Source organism: Crotalus tigris, unplaced genomic scaffold, assembly GCF_016545835.1.
Source record: "Crotalus tigris isolate CLP2741 ecotype Arizona unplaced genomic scaffold, ASM1654583v1 scf7180000024433.2000942, whole genome shotgun sequence".
In the NCBI taxonomy this organism is placed as follows: domain Eukaryota; kingdom Metazoa; phylum Chordata; class Lepidosauria; order Squamata; family Viperidae; genus Crotalus; species Crotalus tigris.
Window position 1 is genome coordinate 252,226 of NW_024100601.1, and position 22,258 is coordinate 274,483.

General features: G+C 44.8%; 1 protein-coding gene across 4 annotated transcripts; it reads left to right on the plus strand.

Annotated features, from left to right (window-relative positions):
- Positions 1-2,166: 2,166 nt before the first annotated feature.
- On the plus strand, positions 2,167-21,831 carry TAT (tyrosine aminotransferase). Of its 4 annotated transcripts, XM_039331043.1 has the most exons (14): positions 12,943-13,642; positions 13,730-13,807; positions 14,571-14,707; positions 16,099-16,349; positions 16,456-16,560; positions 16,882-16,949; positions 17,229-17,387; positions 18,099-18,237; positions 18,414-18,466; positions 18,685-18,837; positions 19,099-19,227; positions 20,302-20,385; positions 20,537-20,635; positions 21,243-21,831. In XM_039331043.1, exons 4-14 carry the CDS (start codon positions 16,115-16,117, stop codon positions 21,384-21,386), a joined length of 1,368 nt encoding a protein of 455 aa, XP_039186977.1. In that variant the 5' UTR covers positions 12,943-13,642; positions 13,730-13,807; positions 14,571-14,707; positions 16,099-16,114; the 3' UTR covers positions 21,387-21,831. The 4 variants fall into 4 exon arrangements, with proteins under 4 accessions (XP_039186978.1, XP_039186977.1, XP_039186975.1 ...); XM_039331044.1 differs by lacking the exons at positions 12,943-13,642; positions 13,730-13,807 and adding an exon at positions 2,167-4,220; XM_039331041.1 differs by having other exon boundaries at positions 12,943-13,807.
- Positions 21,832-22,258: the final 427 nt, after the last annotated feature.

The following is a 22,258-nucleotide window of genomic DNA, read 5'->3' on the forward strand; positions in this document are numbered from 1 at the left end:
TGCTGTCAAGAGACAGCATCCATATACCTAATTATGCCTGTGCCAGGAATATGTTGAAGGATGGGGATGATAAAGGTGTTGTGAGGTGGGATTGTTATGGTGTTAGATGCCTGGAGCAGTTTGTAAAGAATTTTATAAATCATAAGTTTAAAGGATGTACTTTTATCGCTCACAGCTCCAAAGGCTATGACGGGTACCTAGTACTGAGGCAGTTGATCCGTGAAAAGGTTAAGGTTCAGCTTATAAGTCAGAGGGGGAAACAGCTGTGTATCACCCTACCGGATTATAAGATCCGGTTTATTGATAGCCTCTCATTTTTGCCCCTTAAATTAAGCAAATTACCCAAAGCTATGGGGTTTCAAGGCAGCAAAGGATATTTCCCCCACTTGTTCAATACAATGGCCAATCAAGACTACGTGGGACCACTCCCTGAAACCAAGTAATACAACCCTGAAACCATGATGCCCGGGGGGAGAGAAGAATTCATGAAATGGCACTCTGCTAATACAGGTACTGTGTTTAAACTAAAGAAGGCTCTGGCTTACTATTGCAGACAAGATGTAGATATATTAAGATATATTAATACAGAGGCCTGTATTCAATTTAGGGAACAGGTGATGGAAATGACTGAGCGTGAGTGTTTCAGGGGGGTCGGGGGGGGTATTGTTGAGAAGATAGTGATTCGATGCATTGACCCCTTCATACACATTGGCATCTGTATGGCCCAGTACCGGTTCATGTATTTGAAGAGCTATACCATTGCATTAGCTCCTTTGGACAGTTATCACAAGACACAGAAAAGGTATTCAGCTCCAGCGATTCAATGGTTGTTGCATATAGAGCACACTGAGAATCTCAATATCCAGCATGCTCTGAAGGGGGTTGAAAAGCAAATAGGCAAATATTTTTTGGATGGCTTTGCTGTCATAAATGGAATTCCCACAGCTTTTGAATTTTACGGTTGTTTTTTTCATGGGTGCCCTGTCTGCTACTCTGAAAAAGACTTCAACAAATTACTTGATTCAACATATGGAGGCCTGCACAATCATACTAAAATTAAAGAAGAGTACCTCAGGGACCAGGATTATGCTGTGCGCAGCATCTGGGAACACGAATGGAGGGTCATAGTGGAGGATGACACCTCTTTGAAGCAGTTTCTAGTTGAGAATAACCTCCCAACTCCTTTGAATCCTCGAGATGCTTTTTTTGGTAGTAGAACAAATGCTACATGCCTGTACTACAAACCAAAACCTGGTGAACAAATCTTATACTATGATTTCACCAGTTTGTACCTGTTTGTGAATAACACCAAGGAGTACCCAACTGGCCATCCGCAAATCATCTACCAAAACTTTGGGGACATAAAGCAATATTTTGGTCTGGCCAAAGTCAAAGTGTATCTGCCAAGGAATCTCTATTTCCCAATCCTACCCCACAAATCAGGGGGCAAATTAATGTTTAGTTTGTGTGCAACCTGCACAGAAAAACTGCAAGCCACCCCCTGTAAACATAGTGATGAGGAAAGAGCTCTGACATGGTGTACCATTGAATTGAATGTAGCTTTAGAAAAAGGTTACAGAATTGTTGAAATCTATGAGATCTGGCATTTTGAAAGAACATCAAATGAGCTATTTTCAGGTTATATGAACACGCATCTCAGACAGAAACAGGAGGCCAGTGGTTACCGTGACTGGTGCAAAACAGAACAGGATGAAGAGCAATATATTCAGGATTATGAAAAGATGGAAGGTGTCTGCTTACGCCGTGACCACATTGAAGTAAATCTGGCTAAAAGACAGATTGCCAAACTGCTTTTAAATTCGCTGTGGGGCAAGTTTGGTCAGAACACCAATCACCTGACCACATCCGTGGTGACAAACCCTGAGAATTTATTCAAATACCTTTTTGTGCTCTATTATGATGTTTCCTCATGTGAGTTTGTGGATACGTTGTGACGTGGAAAACAGCTAAGAACCATCCCACCAAATCCACATACACTATTTCCCCAGCTTTTGAGGCACTGATTTTTAAAACTCCACAAAAATTAAAAGCATCGTTAGGCTAGAATGATTAGAAATAAAAAGCCTTTTTATTTTTTATTTCACAGCTCCCCAAAGTAGGGCTTGTTTCCCAAAAACACAGGCCTCTGCTAATTATTCACTTTACTTAGCTTTTTTGGTTTTGAATGTCCATAGAATTAGTCTAGGGTTAACCTAATCATGTACCCAGAGGATTGACTACCAATCTTGATGGGATTAGACCAACACGTCATATCCGGAGGGTGGGAGCTGAGCACGTCCCTTCTGCTTAGGGCCATAACCTGTTGACGTAATCAGCATGTGGGTTTGTTTACTTTGATGACATCACTGATCAAAAGTGCTGATAATTTTCATTAAAAAAGGTATACACTACTTCTACTTACGTCACAACATATCACATGATGTTGCAAGTTTGACACCCCTGTCCTACATCCTTCCTCACATTATCTTAGCATTTTCTCTTGTAAGCTAAGATCTGCCACAGTGTGGCTCACCTATCACAGGCAACTGCAACACTGGTTTGGTTACAAGGATATGTATGCATGCATGAGGGAAGTGGGGGTGCTAAGTGTTTCTGATTGGCTGTAAGTGCTATTTCAAAGTTCAGAGAGTAGCCCCAAGTTTGCTCCATCATAGCATAGCTATGCTATAGTATGCGCTCTTTGTGCCACAGCAAAAGATCTAAGCCTTGCCAGGTCAAAGGCACTAAAGAGCTACGCCAAGAGTCAAATAGCTGGAAGGGAAGGACACTGAGAGACTAAAACCCGTGTGAGTTGTGTACCCACTAGGTAAAAACAGTGAGTTGCAATTCAATGAATGTGCAAACCCACCATCAAGCAGTTCAGCATGTTCTGTGAGCCCAGAAAATTGTCTTAGAAGATTAAAGCTTTATGATTAATTCTGACATGTCGAGTGAATTGTACAGTGGCTGAAAACAATTCTTTGCTACCACAAGGAAAGCCATGTCCAAATGAGAAGGGTAACTTAGTCCATCTGCTTAGGTAATGAGTAAATCTGTCTGTGATGTGTCTGAATCTCCCTCACGTATAAGCCAATGTACTGCAACTGGAGTTAAGCTTTCCAATCCCTGCAATCCCTCCTGAAGAGTAACTGTACTTGATACAAGCTTGAAAGAAGTTATTTTGTCACTTAGTTTTACTTACAAGTAAAACAGAAAAGGAGAAATTGGGATCTCACATCTAAGACTTTGTCCAGCTGTTGTGCTTTACGAAGTATAAATTATAATTTATAATACATTTATAAATACAATTTATAATACAATTATAAATCAAATTCTCGGATCTTGTAATAACTTGTGCTATAAGGTCAGTTCAAGGCAACCTGGGCTGAAGGGGGGGTACCTTTTGGCCAGGGGCAGGTCCCATTTTCACATGGCCCTGCAAAGAAACTGGTAGAGCAGCAGATGCTCAGCGCTAAATGTAGCAGCCTCAGGACAATCTTTCTTGGACAACATTGACCCTGGATGATCTTTGGCAGCCTTATGTGCTGCCCTAGATTTGAGGCAGAATCGAGGGGGCAGTTGGGAAAATACAGGCACATGTTCTCCCCAGAAAGATAGAAGAGTGCAGATCTTTTGACCACCCAAGCTGGGAAAAGCTCTTCAGTCTCTGCTCAGCAACTTCCTCTTCCCAGCCTCCCAGCTCTCAACTGGAGCCTCGTTGGGATTTAAAACGTGGCTACAGCAAGATCCCAACGAATTGCTTCATAGGGATGTGCTCATGGCTGGCAGATTCTGGGCGAGGGAGAAGCAGCAAAGGGGCTCGCTGGCTTTGAAGGGGAGTTCCTGCAAAGTCCGGGACAGAAGTGCTGCGGTGGGGGAAGCGAGGGGCCTTTGGATGGCCACAGCTTTCCTTCCGGCCCGACCAGGCTCGTCCCTCCGGGTTGCTTTGGCTTGACGGTCCCGGCTGGTTCTGAAGTCAGCAATCAAAAGGGAGGCCGTGGTGGCCGCCGTGAAAAGCCCCGCAGATATTCCTGCTTCGGGTAAGCTGCAGCCGAAGCCGCCGCTGTGCCGACCATTGCGGCAGAAGAGCGTTGGCACCGAGCCGCGGGCTCCAGCCTCACTCAGGACGGCCTCCGCTTAGCCAAGCCGGGCACCGGGCGCTGGGCTTTTCCCCCGTGGGCTCCGCTGAAGCCACCGGATGCCCCTCCGGGCTGCTCGCGGTAAGTACTCCCGTGCCGAAAGGAGGAGAAGACGGATTAGGTGGGAGCAGGCTGGGCAGAGAACCCGAGGGACTGAAGACAGCCTCGGGGCGCCACCACAAATGCCGGGCCATCCCTCACTCTCCAGCCGGGAGGGCTCGGCCCCCCTCGCCTTTGCTCCCAAGACCAGCCGGAAGGCCTTTCCCGGCCGCTCCATCAGCCGCCTTTCACGTCGGGTCCAAGGGGGGGCAGCTGCTGCCCTCGCCGCCGGCTCCCCACGCAGACAGCTCCGGAGACCCAGGAGACTCGGCCGCTTCTGCCAGGCGCCGACAGCTGCCCTGCCCCGCGCAAAATCCCCTGCAGCCTCTCCCGGTGGGCGCCAGAAACCCCGCGGGAGCGGCCGTGGGCATCCTGACGGGACAAGTAACCAGGGCAACGGCGCCTCCAGAAGTTGTGGGTGTTGGCCAAACCTGAGCAGGGGTTGGACTAGAAGACCTCCAGGGCGCCTTCCAACTCGGTTATTCTGTTAATCCGGCAGCTCAGCCCGCTCCTGTGGCTCGGTTCTTAGTCCTTGCTCCGCCAGTGCAGCGCCTGGGACTGCGGAGGCTCCGGCCCGGCCCGGCCCGGCCCTTCCTCTCCTCTTCCGCACAGAGCCCTGTGGGTTCCTCCTCCGCCAAGCGGCGCTCGCCGCCCCCGTGCCGTTCTCGCCTTTCTGCCCGGAGGGAGAGCCAGGGCAATTGGGCGCTTTCAGAAGGTTCCGGGGAATCTCTCGAGTTGGAGGTCAGCCGAGAGCCCCGTCCAGCAAAGGAGGGGCAGAGGGGGCGTCGGGCCGGCCTGCCCGCCAGCGAAGCCTCTGCGGAGACAGCCGCGCCCCTGCTCGGTCGCAGCGCCTGCCCTCGAGGATGGGCCCCTCAGGATCTGGCGCTCCCTGGGGCCGTGGGGGGGGGTGGGGTTGGGCGTTGCTCTTTCATTTAGTTTTGGTTAGGTTGATGGCTACTTCTTATTATATTGCTTTTGTATTCTCAAGCAAGTTCAAATATAATGTAAACTTGGCATTAGATATAGACACATAAAATCATAGAACTGGAAGGGACATCGGAGGTCCTGTAGTCCAACCCCCTGCTTAAGGCCTTATACCATCCCAGCCAAATGGTTGTCCGATCTATTTCTGAAACTCTTCAGTGATGAGAACAGCAGGAACCCCCGGAGGCAAGCTGTTTAATTGATTAATTTCTCCTTATTTCTAGTTTGGGTCTCTCTTTAACAAGCATCCATTTATATTATTTCTTGTCCTGCCTTCCGGTGTCTTAGACAATTAGTGAATCCCCTCTTCTCTGTACTGGAAGGCAGTTATGTATCTCAGATAAAACAGTTTAACAAGTAAAATATTTAATAAGCATATCATAAGACACAAAATCCCAACATTGGTTTGTTACTAAAAGTGTTGTTTTTAAAATAGGGCAGATAACTCCCTACCATATGCATTTAGTTAGACAGAAGAGGGAGGGAAGGCTGAGGCATCTAGGAGAACTCTGAGCTGATGGCAGATGAGGAGCTCCCCAGATGTTTGCTGTTCCAAGCAGAATCAGATAAGTCAAGCTGAGCGGGGCATGGGTAAACCTTCCTTCATACGACACAAGTGCTGACAACAATTCATCAGAGCATTTTAAGAGCACTCCTGCATTTCACATAAATTTAACATTTAACATAAATTATAATGCTGTACCATTCCAAAATCCATACTGGTCAATTGTCAGCTTCTATAAAAGTCACTTTAAGTTATTGTGAGGCACTACTATGTTACATTTGGTCAAGACAGTATCATAAATCCATGAGCAAAGATGTCTCAGAATTGTTTACATGGCTCATGTCCAAGCTCAGTTCTCTTGTTTGGCCATGTTATTTTAGTTTCAAATATTAAATACATAACTATCCTTTATTTCTCTAAGTACCAGTATCTTATTTTTGTTACATTTTCTTTTATAGTTATACGTATGTCAAAGGAAAAAAGTGTCTAAAAGAGAGCAGATTTTATATATTTTCCAAAAGAGCTGAACACGTCCATCCCTGCAAGTTAGAAGAGAATCTGTCCCAGGGGAAGAATGTAGGAACAGAGAATGAAACCAAAAAGCCTGTAGGAATGACCTCACTGTTGAATAATCATAAAATAACCAGAAATCTTATTTCCAATAAATAATCCTGCTTTGCTATTTAATCCCTTTTCAATTTTCTCCTGTGCAACAGTCATCTTTCAGCATACATTATGTGCAAATTCTCAAGAATAGTTCTGCACACTACGACCTAACTGCATTTTTCAGTGCTTAGCCAATGTTTTAACTGTTGTCAGTTAAAAGAATGCCTTTGTAGAATTGGTCTCAAGACTTTTAATTCTAAGAACTTGGCCAAGGTAGGCTGAATTGAATAGGATGCTAAATTATGTCTCAATAGAATAACTGACATTTGTTCCCCAAAAGATTTATGAAGTCCACCCATGGGGAGCTTTGTTCTTTGTATCCTCCCCAGCTGAGGAAACAAAGTATTCTGTAGCAAATTTTCATTGATGCATTAACTCTAGAGAAAGTCACAGGAACAATTTCATGTCAGGTTTTCATAAAGCTTCCCCTGTGGTTATTGGCTGTTCATTGAAGGTGGAGAAGTTCTATCTTTTTTATCCAGAAAGCTGATGGAAGTAGTTAATGATCTAACTGGCTCTTAGATAGGCAGTACAGGGACACAATTCTCGATCTTTTGAAATCAGCTCACTCAGCAACCTGCCACAAGTTGACTTACAAGCCAATGCTTGTCCTGTCCAAATGTCTTCTATTACAATCAAAATGCCATGAAATTATGCACAACCTTTGAATTATCCAGAATGCAGATGTGGTTTTTGAATATTTCCCTCAAGAAATCTGATCAATATATCCATATCAACATTTGTCTCTGATCACAACCTTCAATATTCTGTGTGGCATGCAAAATAGTATTTTAATGTCCAATTATCTGATATTGAACTTTGAATGGAATTTGGAACTGTCCTATTTTCTCACCTTAAACTAAATCTTTTCTGATATATTTGCATGCTGTTTGTTATGACAGTTGTAGTTCAGTACCTTGAGGATTTATTGCACCTTGGATGTATCTGGAGTGTCTTGTCAACTTTTGCCCTACAATCCTAACAGGTGCATTTAGTTGGTTCAGAGAGATTGGTAGCCTTCTGTTCTCTCCATGGTCCTGCCTATCATATATTATGTGGGTGGTTAATTCCAGATGCTCAGGTAAGTCTATTTAATACAGTGCCAAAAAGCTCCTTTATATCATTTGACAATTTTCATTAAAATATAATCCTAAATCTCTGGGATATGATTCCTAGCTATGCCATTTCTTCTGATAGAGTTATTTGCAGGGATTTTATAATTATAAAAATAATGCTCAGAGAAGTTAATAGCAAGATGATGATAAAAATATGAAATCATACTGACAATATAGAAGCAGGTCTATAAGACCCTAGTTTAGCTGCAGGTTAAAAGGCAAAGGTCATGTTTCTCCAAATTTCTTGCTACTTTCTTTGATCATTCATTTTTATTGTGCTGACTACAAGTTCCTTTGGGAAGATTCTGCAGCAGATAAGACTGGAATAAATTGATAAACAGTGCAGTAAGGGAATGAGAATGAGAATGTCCCTGTTTCTGGAATTAAACCCTAAGCCAGGAATAATATCCTTGGTGTAGCACAGCAGTATAAATTAGTGTTTTCCACATTGATTCTAGCAAAACAGGCATAATTATAAGCAAGAGGAGTAAGCAAAATAACAAAATAATGTTTAAAAAATCTACTACGGCTTAGAGTAGCTAACTAGTCTTAAATGTTTGAAATATTGAGGGGAAAGTCCTGAAGCTGCACTTAGACTAACCATTTCCTCATTCCCCATCACTGCATGACAAATGCAGATCACTGTTTCAGTCTCCAATACATCCTTTATGTTAATTGGACTCATCTTCCAATGTAATCCCAAGTTGCCTTCACACACCCATGCAAGGTCCTGGAGGTCCACTTCATCTGATTTGTCAGATCTGGGTTTCTACTCTGTTTCTGCTGTGTCTCCCTGACGGTTTATGAGGTTATTTTCTAGCTCTAGGTGGGATTCAACTGCCCCTATTTCTTGGCATTTAAAAATACTTTATGTAGTTATCAGCTGCAGCATGGAGCTTCCGTGGGGAGAAGAGAAAGCAATGGTGGACTTAGATTTGGGGTTGGCTGCACATCTAAATAAGGAAATTCAAGTCCCACAATATTTTAGAAAAATTGTTTCGTGTAGGAGTTAAGATCCATAACTTGCCAGTGAAATCTACTAGAAAAATAGGTGAGGAAAGATTCTTTAATTCTTGAACTAAATGGTTGAAGAAGCATATTTTTGTGTTTTATAAAATAGTCTGATGTCCTGAAATAACAATTTTACTATTTTTGAACTTATTTCAGTTTTAGAAAAGAGTATACTGAAACTACAGTCACTCCAGCATTTTAACAAGAGGGATAACTGGCCCAAACCAGAAATAGCCCCCACCTCCCGTAAGGTCACATGTTTCTTGGAGGAAAATAAGTGGTTTCATAGTTTTCTGTGTGGCCAAAGGTGAACCAATTAACATCAAATTTATATGTTTCTGAAGGTATTCAATGGTCTAGTCCAGACATGTCAAACACAAGGCCCAGGGGCCGGATGCGGCCCGCAAAGTGGTTTCATGTGGCCTGCGAAGCCATCCTGGAAACAGTGAGGGAACGGCCTCTGCTGCCTTGGCCCTGGCCCAGGCCAGCTGGGAGCCAATGTACAATTTTGTGGTGGCCATCTTGGCACTTGCCCTGGTGGACCATGCCTTGGCACTTGCCCTGGTCCCACCCCCTTCTGCCAGAGACCCTGAGATCCCCAAAGGCACCCTTGACGCGAATGATGTAGAACTGGCCACGCCCACCCAGTAGGCCATACCCACTCCATCCACACCTACCCAGTAGGCTGCACCCACTCTGGCCACACCCACCCGCCCCCCCCAGGGCAACCGGAATGCTGATGCGGCCCTCAGTGAAATTGAGTTTGACACCCCTGGTCTAGTCAAGTTGAATGAATTTGAAATGTTTTTTTTGTTGTTGTTTTATAAACAGTAGAAAATGAATAAAAACTGCTCTGATTTAGACAGACAAATGTTTGAAAAGGGGGACATTTGTGTGATTCATACATATTAACTGCAATATTGTTTGTTTTGGGCTTTGGGCTTTGTGTGTTGTGCTTTGTAGGAAGAGAGCTGTGTTAAATTATGGTAGCAAAAGAATCAGGAGTTTGCATCTCACAAAAACTTACGCTTTTTAATAAAACCTGTTAGTTGGAAACCACTCGATGTTTTTCAGATCTGCACTGTCCTTTCCTGAAAATATCTTGAATATTTGTCAAGCAGGTAATAACTTCTGTTTTCTGTTCATCTTTAGCAGAAAATAGTCACCATCTATTTTTTAGCAGGTGAATTTGATGTAAACAGTTTAGAATCAAATTTACTAAGCATAAGGCAAAGAAGGCTTGCTAAAGAAGATTTAACCTGAGTTCTGCCAAAGTAAGTAACATTAATTGACTGTTTATCAGAGTATGACAAGTACTGTACGTGCATAGGGTTAATATCTAGATTTTATTGCTCTTATGTTTCCACAGTGCTTACAGCAGCACACAGATATCTTGCCAGTTGTTTTTTTTAGAGATCTGTAAGAGTTCTCACACAGGTAGGGAAAAACAAGATGATAACAAATCCAATAGTTACAAAATCAAAGTTCAGATGGAGGCAAAACAGACCAGCTAAAGTAGGGTTACTAGGGTGGGAAGAAAACTGAATAAAAGAGGCTTTGGCCATTGTTTTTATACATTAAGCTTGTTCTCAAATTACACCAGTTGCTTAAATTCTTCATTTATGGATTCCTAATATCCTTACTTACCTATAGAATAGAATCTATAGAATTCTTGAGTGCTTGTCTTAGGTAGTTCATTCCTGCCCATAGGATGATGCCAACATATCCTTATGATGAAGCTTCTGCCTTAATCTGCTGATATAAGGAAGGTACAAGGCATCTGGGGGAAAGTGTCTATCTATATTTTCAAAAACATCTGATCAAAATTAGCATTCCTATGATAAGAGAAAAAGAAACAGATCAGCTCTCACAAAGGGAATGTTCCCCAAGAATTTGTGTTGGGGCTGATGCTTTTTAATTTGTTCATAAATGATTTGGAAATAATTTACTCCCCATAACCAAAGGGACCCTAATCATAACCCTCCTGGTAGCTATAACATACTCTAGAAGATTCATTTTCAGATCATTTTCCCATCTGTTACTCCCAGAGTAACCCAGTCATTCCTGAGACAATGTAAATCCTATTATCTACTCAGGAGTGTTTGACTATCTCTAGAAGTTGCTAGGATGCACCAATGAGGACATTGGCAGGACATTGAAAAACATACATTGCCCATAATTGCTTTCTGAAAGTACAGATAGAAAAAACCTGGCCTGCTGATTCTTTTGGGCTCCTGTCAAATCTCCTGGAAGTCAAGCCAATGTATTTATTCTGTACTAGAGTACCATCAACAACTTTTCTTCAAGCTGCAGAGCCAAACCATCACAGAATGGACAGCCACCTCTTCAGCACAAGGATGGGGGCAGCTGTCTTACCTAGGAAGGGGGCACTCCCAAGTGTAGTGGCTTTAACTTGCTGTGATTGCTTCATATTCCAAGAAGTGGAAAAAGGGTGAGGTGGAGCCACAAGCACCCTGCCCTTGGTAGTGGCCTCTGTGCAGGTCATGAGATTTCAGCTATATATTTCTTATGTTTAAGAAACTCAGTCCCACATTCAGGACAAGGAAACAGTAGAAACAAGAAGAACTTGGTATTGATTGATGGACTGTTTTATGGTCAACAAGGAGAAAAAAGGCATACATATGTAAAAGTTTGGCCTACTGTAGAAATCAAGCCAAAATCAAGCTCTCTTTCTTTGCAAGATTTAAAGATTAAGCCTTTTCCTCCTGTTTTTCAGGGTCAACTGACTTTGGGCAATTCTTTCCACAGGCTCAAGACTGAACAGACTTCCTCCTTGATTTCATAACATCTCTGTCTGGCGAAATTAATGCTGATTCTCACCTTGCAAGTGTCCACTGTTATCCCAGTGCTGCTTAGGGTCTCTCACCCTTTGGCCTCTTGGGAAGCCAGCACAATCTTTCCATGAAGCAAAGCGACAGGAATGGACCAGTAGTCCTACTGGCACCTTCTCCACAGATGACCATTTCTTTTCTCACCCCTCTTCTTGGCTTCAGAGTTATGGAAATGGCCATCCTAGGAGAAAATGCCAGCAGGACCACTGAAACATTCCTGTTACTCTGCTTCATTTATTTATTTATGAGACTTATATACCGCTTTAAGTGCAAGCACTCTCTAAGTGGTGTACACCAGTAAGCAATGTATATATGTATTTACATTGCCCCCAACAATCTGGGTCCTCATTTTACCTACCCCGGAAGGATGGAAGGCTGAGTCAACCTTGAGCCGGTGAGATTTGAACCGCTGACCTGCTGAACACAGTCAGCTAAAGTGGCCTGCAGTACTGCAGTACTGCACTCTAACTGCTGCGCCACCTCGGAATCCTTGCACTGGGGGTGTTGGTCTGAGAGGGCATGTGATAATTTTGCTGATAGTACAAATAAACTCTAGGCTAGCTGGTGGCTGCTGCTGCCCCCTGTAGGACCTCCTGGCCAACATGAAACTGGAGGAATGGCAGAAGGCTCATCCCTTCTGAGAGTGCTTCAGATGCCAGCTCTTCCTCCACAAAGGTGCATTATTCTGCTGAGGAGTTGGCCTCTCAGAAAAGGCCTGTGGCTGAAGTCAACAGAGGCCTCCGGTGTCTATTTGCTTAACTCACTGGGGCTTCAAGGCCATAGAGGGGAAGAGGCCATAGAGGCTGTGCAAGTGGATAGTAATAGAAAAGCACATGTCAAATGCCAGTGATGAAATTAGTCAATATTGACTTTGGCTTCAAAGACAGATTTGGTGTAGGAGGAGACAGAGATGGAAGGGGCTTTCACCTGTCTGCACTCCCTCCTTTCCTGTGCTATGGAGAGTCTTCTGCTCTCCTGCTCCTCCTACTCAAGGCACTGGGTGGGTGGCTGTAACTGCTGATGGACACAAATAAGATTTCTATAGCTTGATGGATGGCCAAGAATGGGCATGGGGGAGGCATTAAAGCAGCTAGGGAGGAATGAAATCTACTTATTAGGAAAGCAAGGAGAAAAAATAGATAATACCTTGTTAGGTATTGGGGAAGGCTGATACTTTGTTCCTTTGCCTGACCTATGAAGTATTTCAGTTAAGTCCAGCCACTTTTGGATCTGAAATCTTCCTGGGGTCTCTTTTTCCTTGCTGATCTGGGGCTGAGAAAGAGCAGGGAGAGGGGAATCAGAATCATCTTGATTGAAGGTGGAACATGCAGGGGCTGTTCTGATGAGTGAAGACCTGACACAGAAGGATTGTCCAAAACAGGGTAGGGATGCTTCCAGAAACCCCCACATATTGAATAGAATAGAGCTGGAAGAGACCTTGGAGATCTTCTAGTCCAGCCCCCTGCTCAAGCAGGAGAACCTATACCATCTCAGACAAGTGATTGTCTAGCCTCTTCTTAAAAATCTCCAGTGATGGAGCACTCACAATTTCTGGAGGCAAGCTGTTCCACTGGTTAATTGTCATCACTGTCCTTAATTCCAGGTTGTTTCTTTGATCAGTTCCCAACCATTGTTTCTTGTCCTGCCCTCTGGTGCTTTGCAGAATGATGGGCTTTGTAATTATTTAATAAGCAGATGGTGTGGTTCAAAGGAAGGCTGAATCAGGTGGAGACAAGGATTTTGTCTGTTGCAATCTCCACTTATTTCATTCCTCCTACCCCTATCACGTTGGGCCTGTGGATACAGTACAACTATCACATCAAGGCAGTTCCTCGGTTCCTTCATCTCAAAGGTAAAGCAAAGGAGCTAGGCTTTGGGGCAACGTACATGTGTGGGATGCAGTTGAAGCAAGAGAGCAGAGGGCTATGAAGAGGTTGGAGAGCCCGTCGTCTATGTTCCTGCCACTGCTTGACACATAAATACTTGCAGAAGCAGCACCAGAAACATGTGAATAATCTCCTGTGCATGTTGGAAGAATGAGCAAAGATGACTGCATCAAAGATGACTGCCTTGCTGTCCCCTCTGTTAAGCAGATTCAAGCCTGAGCTGTTTTTTGGATGAAATTGTGGAACAATCCTGGGTTGCCCATCTGGGGGAGGAGCATGGCTGCCTGTGAGGGTTGCATGACCTTGTCTGCTGGAATCTGAAATTCTGGAGGGAGACCTCCACAAGACTTGAGAAGGACAGAGAAATAGACAACTGTCCTTGGAGGTTGGTGGAGCACTGACCAGGATCTGGCAGAGGACAGGTACTAATGGGGCAGCCCTCCACCTTTGCTTTCTTTTCTTTGTTCTTCAGTGTTGGACTGGCTGAAGTCCTGGAGACTCTGGCACATAAATATTTATCCTCAGTGTCCACCAAGATTCACAAAAGAAGGTACTTTAGAGGAAGGTAGCCAGAGTCCTACTCTTGTCTGTCAATACAGCTGCCATCTTTACAAAATGCCAGGATTCAGAGACGGATCAAACTCAGCCACTGATTTCTTGTGGTTTTCATCTGCTCCACAGAAAGCAAATTCTGGAGAAATATGAAATCTCTTTCCCCTTTAGATATTAGTGATGGTTGATAAAGTGGGTAACTGATGCTTGGAGGAGAGGGCAGATATGTTGACAGTGTGTGGTTCCTTCCCATTCCCAGCTGGTGCTTAGAGCATTTGGGATCAATTATTGTGTTTTGCAACGTGGAGCTGATGAGGTGGGCCTCATGGATTGCATCAGGCTGCCTTAAATGCCAGGCAAAGCCTTAGACCATGCCTGAAGTTAACTCTTTGGGTTTCACTCTTATTATCACATCATGTAGTCTCTTTGGTTAGATTCTGAAGGTGTCCACTCTTCCACCCATGGGAGTTCAGTTGGGCTGGTAGCTTTTCCTGACCTTGAGAGCAGATGGATCTCAGGTGCCAGGCAAGCCAAGAAGAATTCTACCCAGATTGGATGGTTGGCTCTGGAAGGGGAGCAATGTGGTTCCACCAGACAGTTTTGGCCCTTGTCTGAAAGAGTTAATGTGCAGCCTTTGTTTGTTCCAGATGTTTGGAGCCAGATGGAGTCAGAGTTGGGGGTGTCCCTGGGTGGGAAGTACAGCCCTCCACATCAGCCAATAGCTGGAGGACTCCAGGCTGACACCCTGTTCTCGATTCTAGGTGGCTGCAGGCTTGCCATGCATAAAAGGACTTGTGTTCTAGCACTCTGGCTCTGCTTTTGGTTCAACCACATTGGAAGCTTCTCAGCTCATCTTCACCATCACACTGAGCTGCAGCCACATCTTTGGGTGTTTCAGGTAAGTCACCAACATCTGGGGTTCCTGAACCAAGAAGCTCTACAAGTAACAATAGAGGAGAATCTTTGTAGCTCAGGGTTGAAATGAGGGGTCCTTACTGCTCTTTGATTTTGGTTGTTTTCTTGTAGAAGTTTCATTAGCCAAACTAGGTAACATCATCAGTGCTAGCATTGAAAAGAAACAGGTTCAAAGACACCAACAACCCCACTACAAGTAAGTTTAATCAAGGGTCATTTCAAACTTTGTGCAGCATTTGGTGCTCTCTGAACTCTTCCTAACCAGAACGCCCTCTCTGGTGAAGACTCTAGGGGATGACCTGGCCTTGTACAGGCACAGTGCCTGAGAACCCCAAAAGGAGAATAAATAAACCAGAGGACAATGCCAAGACCAGGGAACCGACCTACAGTTTCCCTTTTGACTGGCAGCTCCAAATGGAGTACAACCTGAGAATACTGGATGATTTAATAGGCCATAATTACTCTTTGGGTAATCATTTCCTCAGACAAACTTTGTTATGAATGCCAATATTCAATTCAGATGTGGCTTCTTGTAACTCATGTCCATTATTCTGTGTCTTGTCCTCTGGAACAAGAGAGAAAAGGTCTTGACCTTCTCCTGCATTCATTCTTTTGTAAATTGAGGAGGGGGGAGTTCCTATTTTGCTCCTCCCCATCTTGTCTCCAGGTTAAACATATTTAGGTCCTTTAGATCCTGTTTTTCTGTTCCCCTGGTCACTCTTTTGTCCTCAGATCTGGTTTCAATTTCTCTGAAATCTTGCATTGCAACCGGGACTGAAGGTAGGGCATGACTAACGCAACATGAAGTGGAACAATTCCTTCTGACACTTTGAAAACTATAGAATGCAACATAAAACGTTTTTGCACACAACTGATACATAAGAATATAGGAAATGTTCTGTGTTATTTATATCTGGATATTGTGCGACGTTATTCTAATAGATAGAAGAACAAATTGGTTTAGGTGCTTTATCAGATTTTTTGTAATGGGTTTTCATCTCCTGGATTTGGGAGGGGAGCAGCTGGATTTATTGCTTTCAGAATGTGAACTTGGATTATCCTGTGCACAAAGGCACAGTTTTTCACAGGCCAGAGTTCATACTCCCAGAGTGAGTGAGGAGGGGAAGGAGCAGGAGAGGTTCAAGGATAGCTCTATTGTGCTGCAACACTTTTCTCTCCCTGGTTGTGCTGTGGCTGCTAAACTGGTACAGGACATAAGAGGGAGCCTACTAGCATCACCCCAGGCAGCCGTTTACTACCCCCCCCCCCGCGCCTCTGCTGCTGGGATTGATTGCCTGGTGGGTTTCAATAGCTAATGGCAGGCAAAGGGACAGCTTTGGAGTTGGCATCAGCCTTGTTCTGTGTCCCCTGTAGGTTCTCCCCTCCCGAGATGGACTCCTGCCTGATCCAGGTGAACAGCAACACCTCCCTGCCCTCCATCCTAGATGTCCATGTCAACCTTAATGGGAAAAGCCCTTCTTTGCCCAAGGGAAAAGGCCGCAAGCCCCACTGGGCGGTCAAGGCTTCAGAAATGTCTAGAAGGACTTTCAATCCCATTCGAGCCATTGTGGATGCCATGAAAGTGGAACCCAACCCCAGAAAAGCTCTGATATCTTTGTCCATAGGTGAGTAGGTTGATTAGGCTAGTCCAGAAAGACTCTGACCCTAACCCTTTTTGATACTGTCCAGCCACTGACAACCTAGGCATCCTCACCCTCTATTTTTCTACAGGAGATCCAACTGTCTTTGGAAACCTTCCTACAGATGATGAAGTCACACAGGCCATGAAAGAAGCACTGGACTCTGGAAAATACAATGGCTATGCCCCATCTGTGGGTAAGTTTCTGGGCTCTATGGAAAAACCCAAGGTGAGGCAGTGGGAGCACTAACAGACAGTGGCCTTGAGGTCCCACAGAAATTATTTTTGACCCTGATAAGGAACTTGGTCAAAGGGGAGGGCGTCTGCTATGTGAGCTGAAAGTCCCAGATTATTTTATTAATTTGTGGGAATCCTTAGCAAAAGGATGGGGGAGGGCACTAAATAGCATCCTGTGCAGGCTTCTAAGACTATAATTCAGGAAGTTCTCATTTTAGAAGTCTTTTTAATTCAGCCATAGCACTGAACACTCAGTTCACCCCACCTCCCACCTATCACAGGTTACCTATCTTGTCGAGAGGTGGTTGCAAGCTACTACAATTATCCAGAAGCACCTCTGAAAGCCCAGGTAACAATACATAATATGTTGAGAAAGAGTAAGAACATTTTTGGGGAGAGGGGCTTGGGTTTTGGCTCCCCACCTAATTTCAAGTGTGTAATAATCATTTAAGTTTCCTATGGCTCTGATCTTTATGTGGGTCTGTTGAACTGAAAGTTATGAAATGCCCATTTGACTAACAGTGACTTTCTTCCTTCCTTCCTTCCTTCCTTCCTTCCTTCCTTCCTTCCTTCCTTCCTCCCTCCCTCCCTCCCTCCCTCCCTCCCTCCCTCCTTCCCTCCCTCCCAGGATGTAATCCTGACCAGTGGCTGCAGTCAAGCCATTGAATTAGCTTTAGCAGTCCTGGCTAACCCTGGACAGAACATCCTGGTGCCACGCCCTGGCTTCTCCCTCTACAAAACCTTGGCTCACTCTATGGGAATCGAAGTCAAGTTCTACAATCTCTTGGTAAGCTGGACCTAGGTGTGGGAACTCTTACCCTAACCTCCCAAAAATGAAACAGAATCAAGGTTCAAGGCTTGGAGAGCTGGGCTTTGATGGAGGAGTCCCAAAGAGAGCTGGAACAATTGCAATATTAATAGTCAAAACCAAAGCCACATTTAGGGTGTGCAAAAGAATAGCTAGAAACTCCTATGATAGCATATTGGGTGCACCAAATAAATTGTTGGAGAAGAGAGAGGCTTTGCAAGATTTAGAAACAAGCTCTCTCTGCTCAAATTCCTTTTTTTGCGCAATTCCCAGAGAAAGAGGCAAGTTAGGAATAACTATGATCAAGAACAACCATTACCTTACCTTAGATCAAACATTGTCTGTTCCTGGATGTGTGATCATTCTAACGTTTATAACCAATATGTTAAATTGCTTGCTTGGAAACTTTTGTCTTCTCCTCCAACATCTTGCAGCTACTGATCAACAAAACTTCATAACACTCTTCAGCTCTTGATTGTATGAGCTGTAAATTGGGACCAAGAAAGCAAGCTTTTCTTATACAGCACCACGTTTCTTTGGCTGGCCACCAGTCCCTCTTGCCCTCCCCTTTACCTACCCATCACTTCTGACCCAGGCAGGGAGCAAAGACCCCATAGCCAGAGTGAAGATGGCTATTTGATTTCAGGCTTCCCCACTCTCTCTTCATCCTCCTTTCCATTTTGCCATCAGCCAGAAAAGTCCTGGGAAATTGACCTGAAGCAAATGGAATCTCTGGTGGACAACAGAACAGCTTGCCTGATTGTGAACAACCCATCCAATCCCTGTGGTTCTGTTTTCAGTAGAAGTCACCTCCAGAAGATTCTGGCAGGTATTTCTTCTGACCAGCTTTGAAGCTGCCTCATGCATGTGTCCCTGTGCTAAACTCTATGCTGCTTGGCATGGAGAAGGAGTCACAAGAGGCTCCAGGCTATGGAGCCCATCCAGGTTATGGACACTTGGTGACCTGCTGAATGTCTCCCTTCCTTCCTTCCTTCTGTTGCTCAGTGGCCTCCAGGCAGTGTGTCCCCATTTTGGCTGATGAGATCTATGCAGAAATGGTGAGTGAGGAACAGCTTTCATCTGTGTAGAGGAATGGAAAAATGGCTGGGAGGGGAGCAGAGGGCTGGTTTTGCTGGAATAACACAAAGCTTAGAGACAATGGTAGAGGTGGCCTTTAAGAGAAGCCTGCTTTTGTGTCAGAGGCTGAGTATGGAATGCCATTTTCAGAGTTTTGAGGAGCCACTAAATGGGATTCCTCCAACTCATCCACATTCAGGTGTTTGAAGACTGCAAATACGAGTCCCTTGCAAAGCTCAGCACTAATGTCCCGATCCTGACCTGTGGAGGCCTTGCCAAGCGGTGGTTGGTGCCTGGCTGGAGGATGGGATGGATTCTGATCCATGACCGCCGGGACATCTTTGGAGAGGAGGTAGAGAAATACATACTTGGCTGCTGGGTTGCCCGGGTCTGTTCCAATTGGGAGGAGGAAGAGCTGGCCCTCTTGGTTCAATTCCAAGAGAAAAGCAAAGCCCATTCAGGTGATCTCAGACCCAACCATTCCCTGCTTTATGCCTTGCTGCCCCTCTTCATGCTGGGCAAGAGAGCCATGAAAGGCCTGGTGGATGGGAGGCTGACCTATAGGCAGGAATCTGATACTTCCCTCCCCCTCCTTTCTCTGTGTGCCTTAAAGATCAGGGAAGGCCTTCTGAGGCTGAGCCAAAGGATTTTGGGGCCCTGCACAGCTGTCCAGGGAGCCCTTGGGCATATCTTCCACCACACATCCCCTGAATTTTATCACAACACTCTCAGCTTCCTCAAGGTAGGCCTCAACTGTTTCTAAGAACGCATTGCAATAGAGTTGCTTATACCCTCAGAAAGAAGCCAAGACAGACTCAGTTCCCACTAGGCTGAATGGGTCAGTTGTGATGAGGAGGTTAATAAACTCGGTCTCAAGGGCAGTAAATTTAATCCCAAACAGGTCCAGTCAAGTGCACCCACTCATTTTTGTTGTGGGAACACATACACCTGATCAGTTGACCTGTTTTCCAGCTTTTGTTCTCCAAGAAAAGGAGCAAGACAAAGAAAAAGGAGAAGCCAAGCTCCCACATTCAGAACTTGCTGCCAATACCTGCAGCAGAGCATGCTTCTGAAACATGGGTGCAGCAATTTTTTACTTTTTTTATTGAAATAAAAAAGACAGTGAAAGCCAAGTCAGTCTCATGATCGTACAACTCCTGTCTCACTGCCCTGAACTCGGCAGTGATTCCTTTCTGCCCTGCAGGTGACCTACTATGGAAGATGAGCAGCGGTCTTCTCTCCAATGTGCTTTGCTATTTCTTTCTGTAATATTAGCTCTAAGGTTTAAAAATGGGACATTAATATATTTCTGCAAAGACACTGAAGGGAGAACATATTTTGTTTTCTTGTTCACCAGTTTGAAAGCAAACTGCTACCAAAGTGGTTTCAAGAAAAGACAATATCTACTGTTTTTATTCCTTTAATTGGGAAATCTGGATACTAGAACACTTTCTGCTACTAGAAAAGATAAGAGTCAAAAGGGGTTTCAAAAGTGAGAAGCACAGTGTCTGCAGCTCTGTGGGGACATGAAGGGCTGGGTGAAAGATGGGAAAACGGGCTGTGGAAAGAGACCAGAGGCCTTGCTTTCACTCTCCTTCACATCCTAACACAACTGAGCAGGATGTGCTTACATTACATTTGTTGCAAGCAAAGATTCTATATTTCACCTTTCTGGCAGTCCAGCTAGTTTTTGAGGTAAGGCATGTTTAATCCGTCATTGTTCTCTTTGGTGGGCCTGCCCAATTGTTTGAGTGAGGAGGACCAAGATTTCCTTGCCGGCAATTTGACTTCCTTCCTCCCGATTTGCTCTTTCTAGTCCAATGCTGCCCTGTGCTATGCTGCCCTCTCCACGGTCTGTGGACTGAAGCCGATCCGGCCTCAGGGAGCCATGTATTTGATGGTGAGCTACCTGCCTGGAGGGGGTGAAGGAAGGGCTGTTGGAGTGGGAGGCGCTTTCTTTCCTTCCCCGAAGACACCCCAGCCAGGGCTGTTCCTTGGGGGAGAAGGGAGGGTCTTTGGCTATGACCGGTTTTCTACCCCTACGGCTCTAGGTGGGGATTGAGATGGAACATTTCCCAGATTTTGAGAACGATGTGGAGTTCACAGAGAGGCTAATTGCGGAGCAGTCGGTCTTCTGTCTGCCTGCCACGGTGAGCTTGTTTCTCCATGGGAAGACACTGAATGCCGGGATAGCTAGTTCTCCTGATGGAAACTCTCAGCCTGGCTTCAGCTCTCCTCTCAGCTGTTTCTCTTTCCCCTAGTTCTTATTTTTGCTGAAAATGGGCCCAGCTCCACATTCCTGGAGGCTGGTATGAAAGGTGCTGCAATATCTTATTCTGGCTAAATAGTCGGCTGGAGACCGCCATGTTCCTTGCTGCACCATCCAAGGGATTTTCATATTAGAAATAAATGGGTTGGAATCCTTCCCTCTGCAGCTATATCTGTGGCTTGTCATCCTGATAGCCACCTTGGAGGCTATGGGAGATGAAACAGGAACAAGCTTTTCTTTAAAAACAGAAGAAAAACTGTATCTGGCCTTGAACATGGGATCAAGGGGGAATAGGTACAGTGGGATTTGTAAGAAAATAAAATAGCTGTTTCTACTGGCTACCCTCCTGTCTCAGCTTTCCATTAAAAGGCCCAGTGGTAGCAGCAACGGGACTGATTTGCATGGTATTAACCCCAGTGCTCTGCTTGGGGAACTGGGAAGACCCAAGGGAGTACACTGGCTAATGGCTCAGCTGTCTCTCCCGGCAGTGTTTTGAGTACCCTAACTTCTTCCGCGTGGTGATCACCGTGCCCGAGGAGATGATGGTGGAAGCTTGCCAGCGTATCCGCTACTTCTGTGAGAAGCACTATCAAGGGGGAGAGGGGACCCAGGATCTGGAATGTGACAAGTAGGCCTGAGCACGTGCACCTGATCTTCTACTCCGTCTGCTCGGTTAGTTCCCTGAGCAGCTGACTCAGCACCATCATTCTTGTTCTGGACTCTGAACCGCTAGGGCCTGGCTAGAAATATGCTGTCAGTGACACTCCTTCCTGCCCAGCGGGCTCAAGGAACTTCAGCAGCAGCCTTGGGCATGCTTGACAGCTTTCAGTCACCCACTGAATGATTTCTAGAGCCTACAGGAAGCTGTGAGAAAGAACCTGCATGCCCGCTGGAAGCCAGAGCAGAAAATGCCCAACTCTTCCACAGGCACAGAACATACCCCTGTGCTACACAGACCTAAAAAAACCCTCATGTCTCCCCCACCACAGAGTGCACCTGCAATCTGTTTTCTTGTACACACATTTGAAGTTCATAAGTTATTGTATTTTTTGTATGAATAAATGCATGGTAAATGTCTGACTGTGTGCAAAAACTATGCAAACTCATCTTGCAAAAGGAAAAATGTGTTACTTGGGTGTAAAGATGCTAAGGCATGACTTGAACAGAGATTTGAAGCTGCTGCAGAGCTGCATGTCATAGCTTGAGACAGCTTGAGAGTCTCTGTGTGTGTATTGGTTTTTATATACTTTTTACATACATAGGCTTTTACATTAAATGCTGACATTTTACATTCATAAGTTTAACCTTTAGATGTTGACATAAAGTTTCTTCATTGGAAAATTCCTTCACTATTTTCTAGTAACATATTACCTGTTCAGAGACCAGGTAAAAACAAATACAGGTAGATCAAAAGGAGAAAGAACTGACAAAGACAGGAAGAGATAAGGGGGAACTTAAACATATTATTTATTTAGGTAGGTAAGGTATTAAGTCAAAAGGGGGT

What these genes read in the sequence shown, in the direction of transcription:
- TAT (XM_039331044.1), top strand. Translation starts at nt 16,115, where the DNA reads ATGGACTCCTGCCTGATCCAGGTGAACAGCAACACCTCCCTGCCCTCC. An exon ending in TCTGATATCTTTGTCCATAG is followed by an intron (nt 16,350 to 16,455) that starts GTGAGTAGGTTG and finishes ATTTTTCTACAG; the next exon opens with GAGATCCAACTGTCTTTGGA. An exon ending in TGGCTATGCCCCATCTGTGG is followed by an intron (nt 16,561 to 16,881) that starts GTAAGTTTCTGG and finishes CACCTATCACAG; the next exon opens with GTTACCTATCTTGTCGAGAG.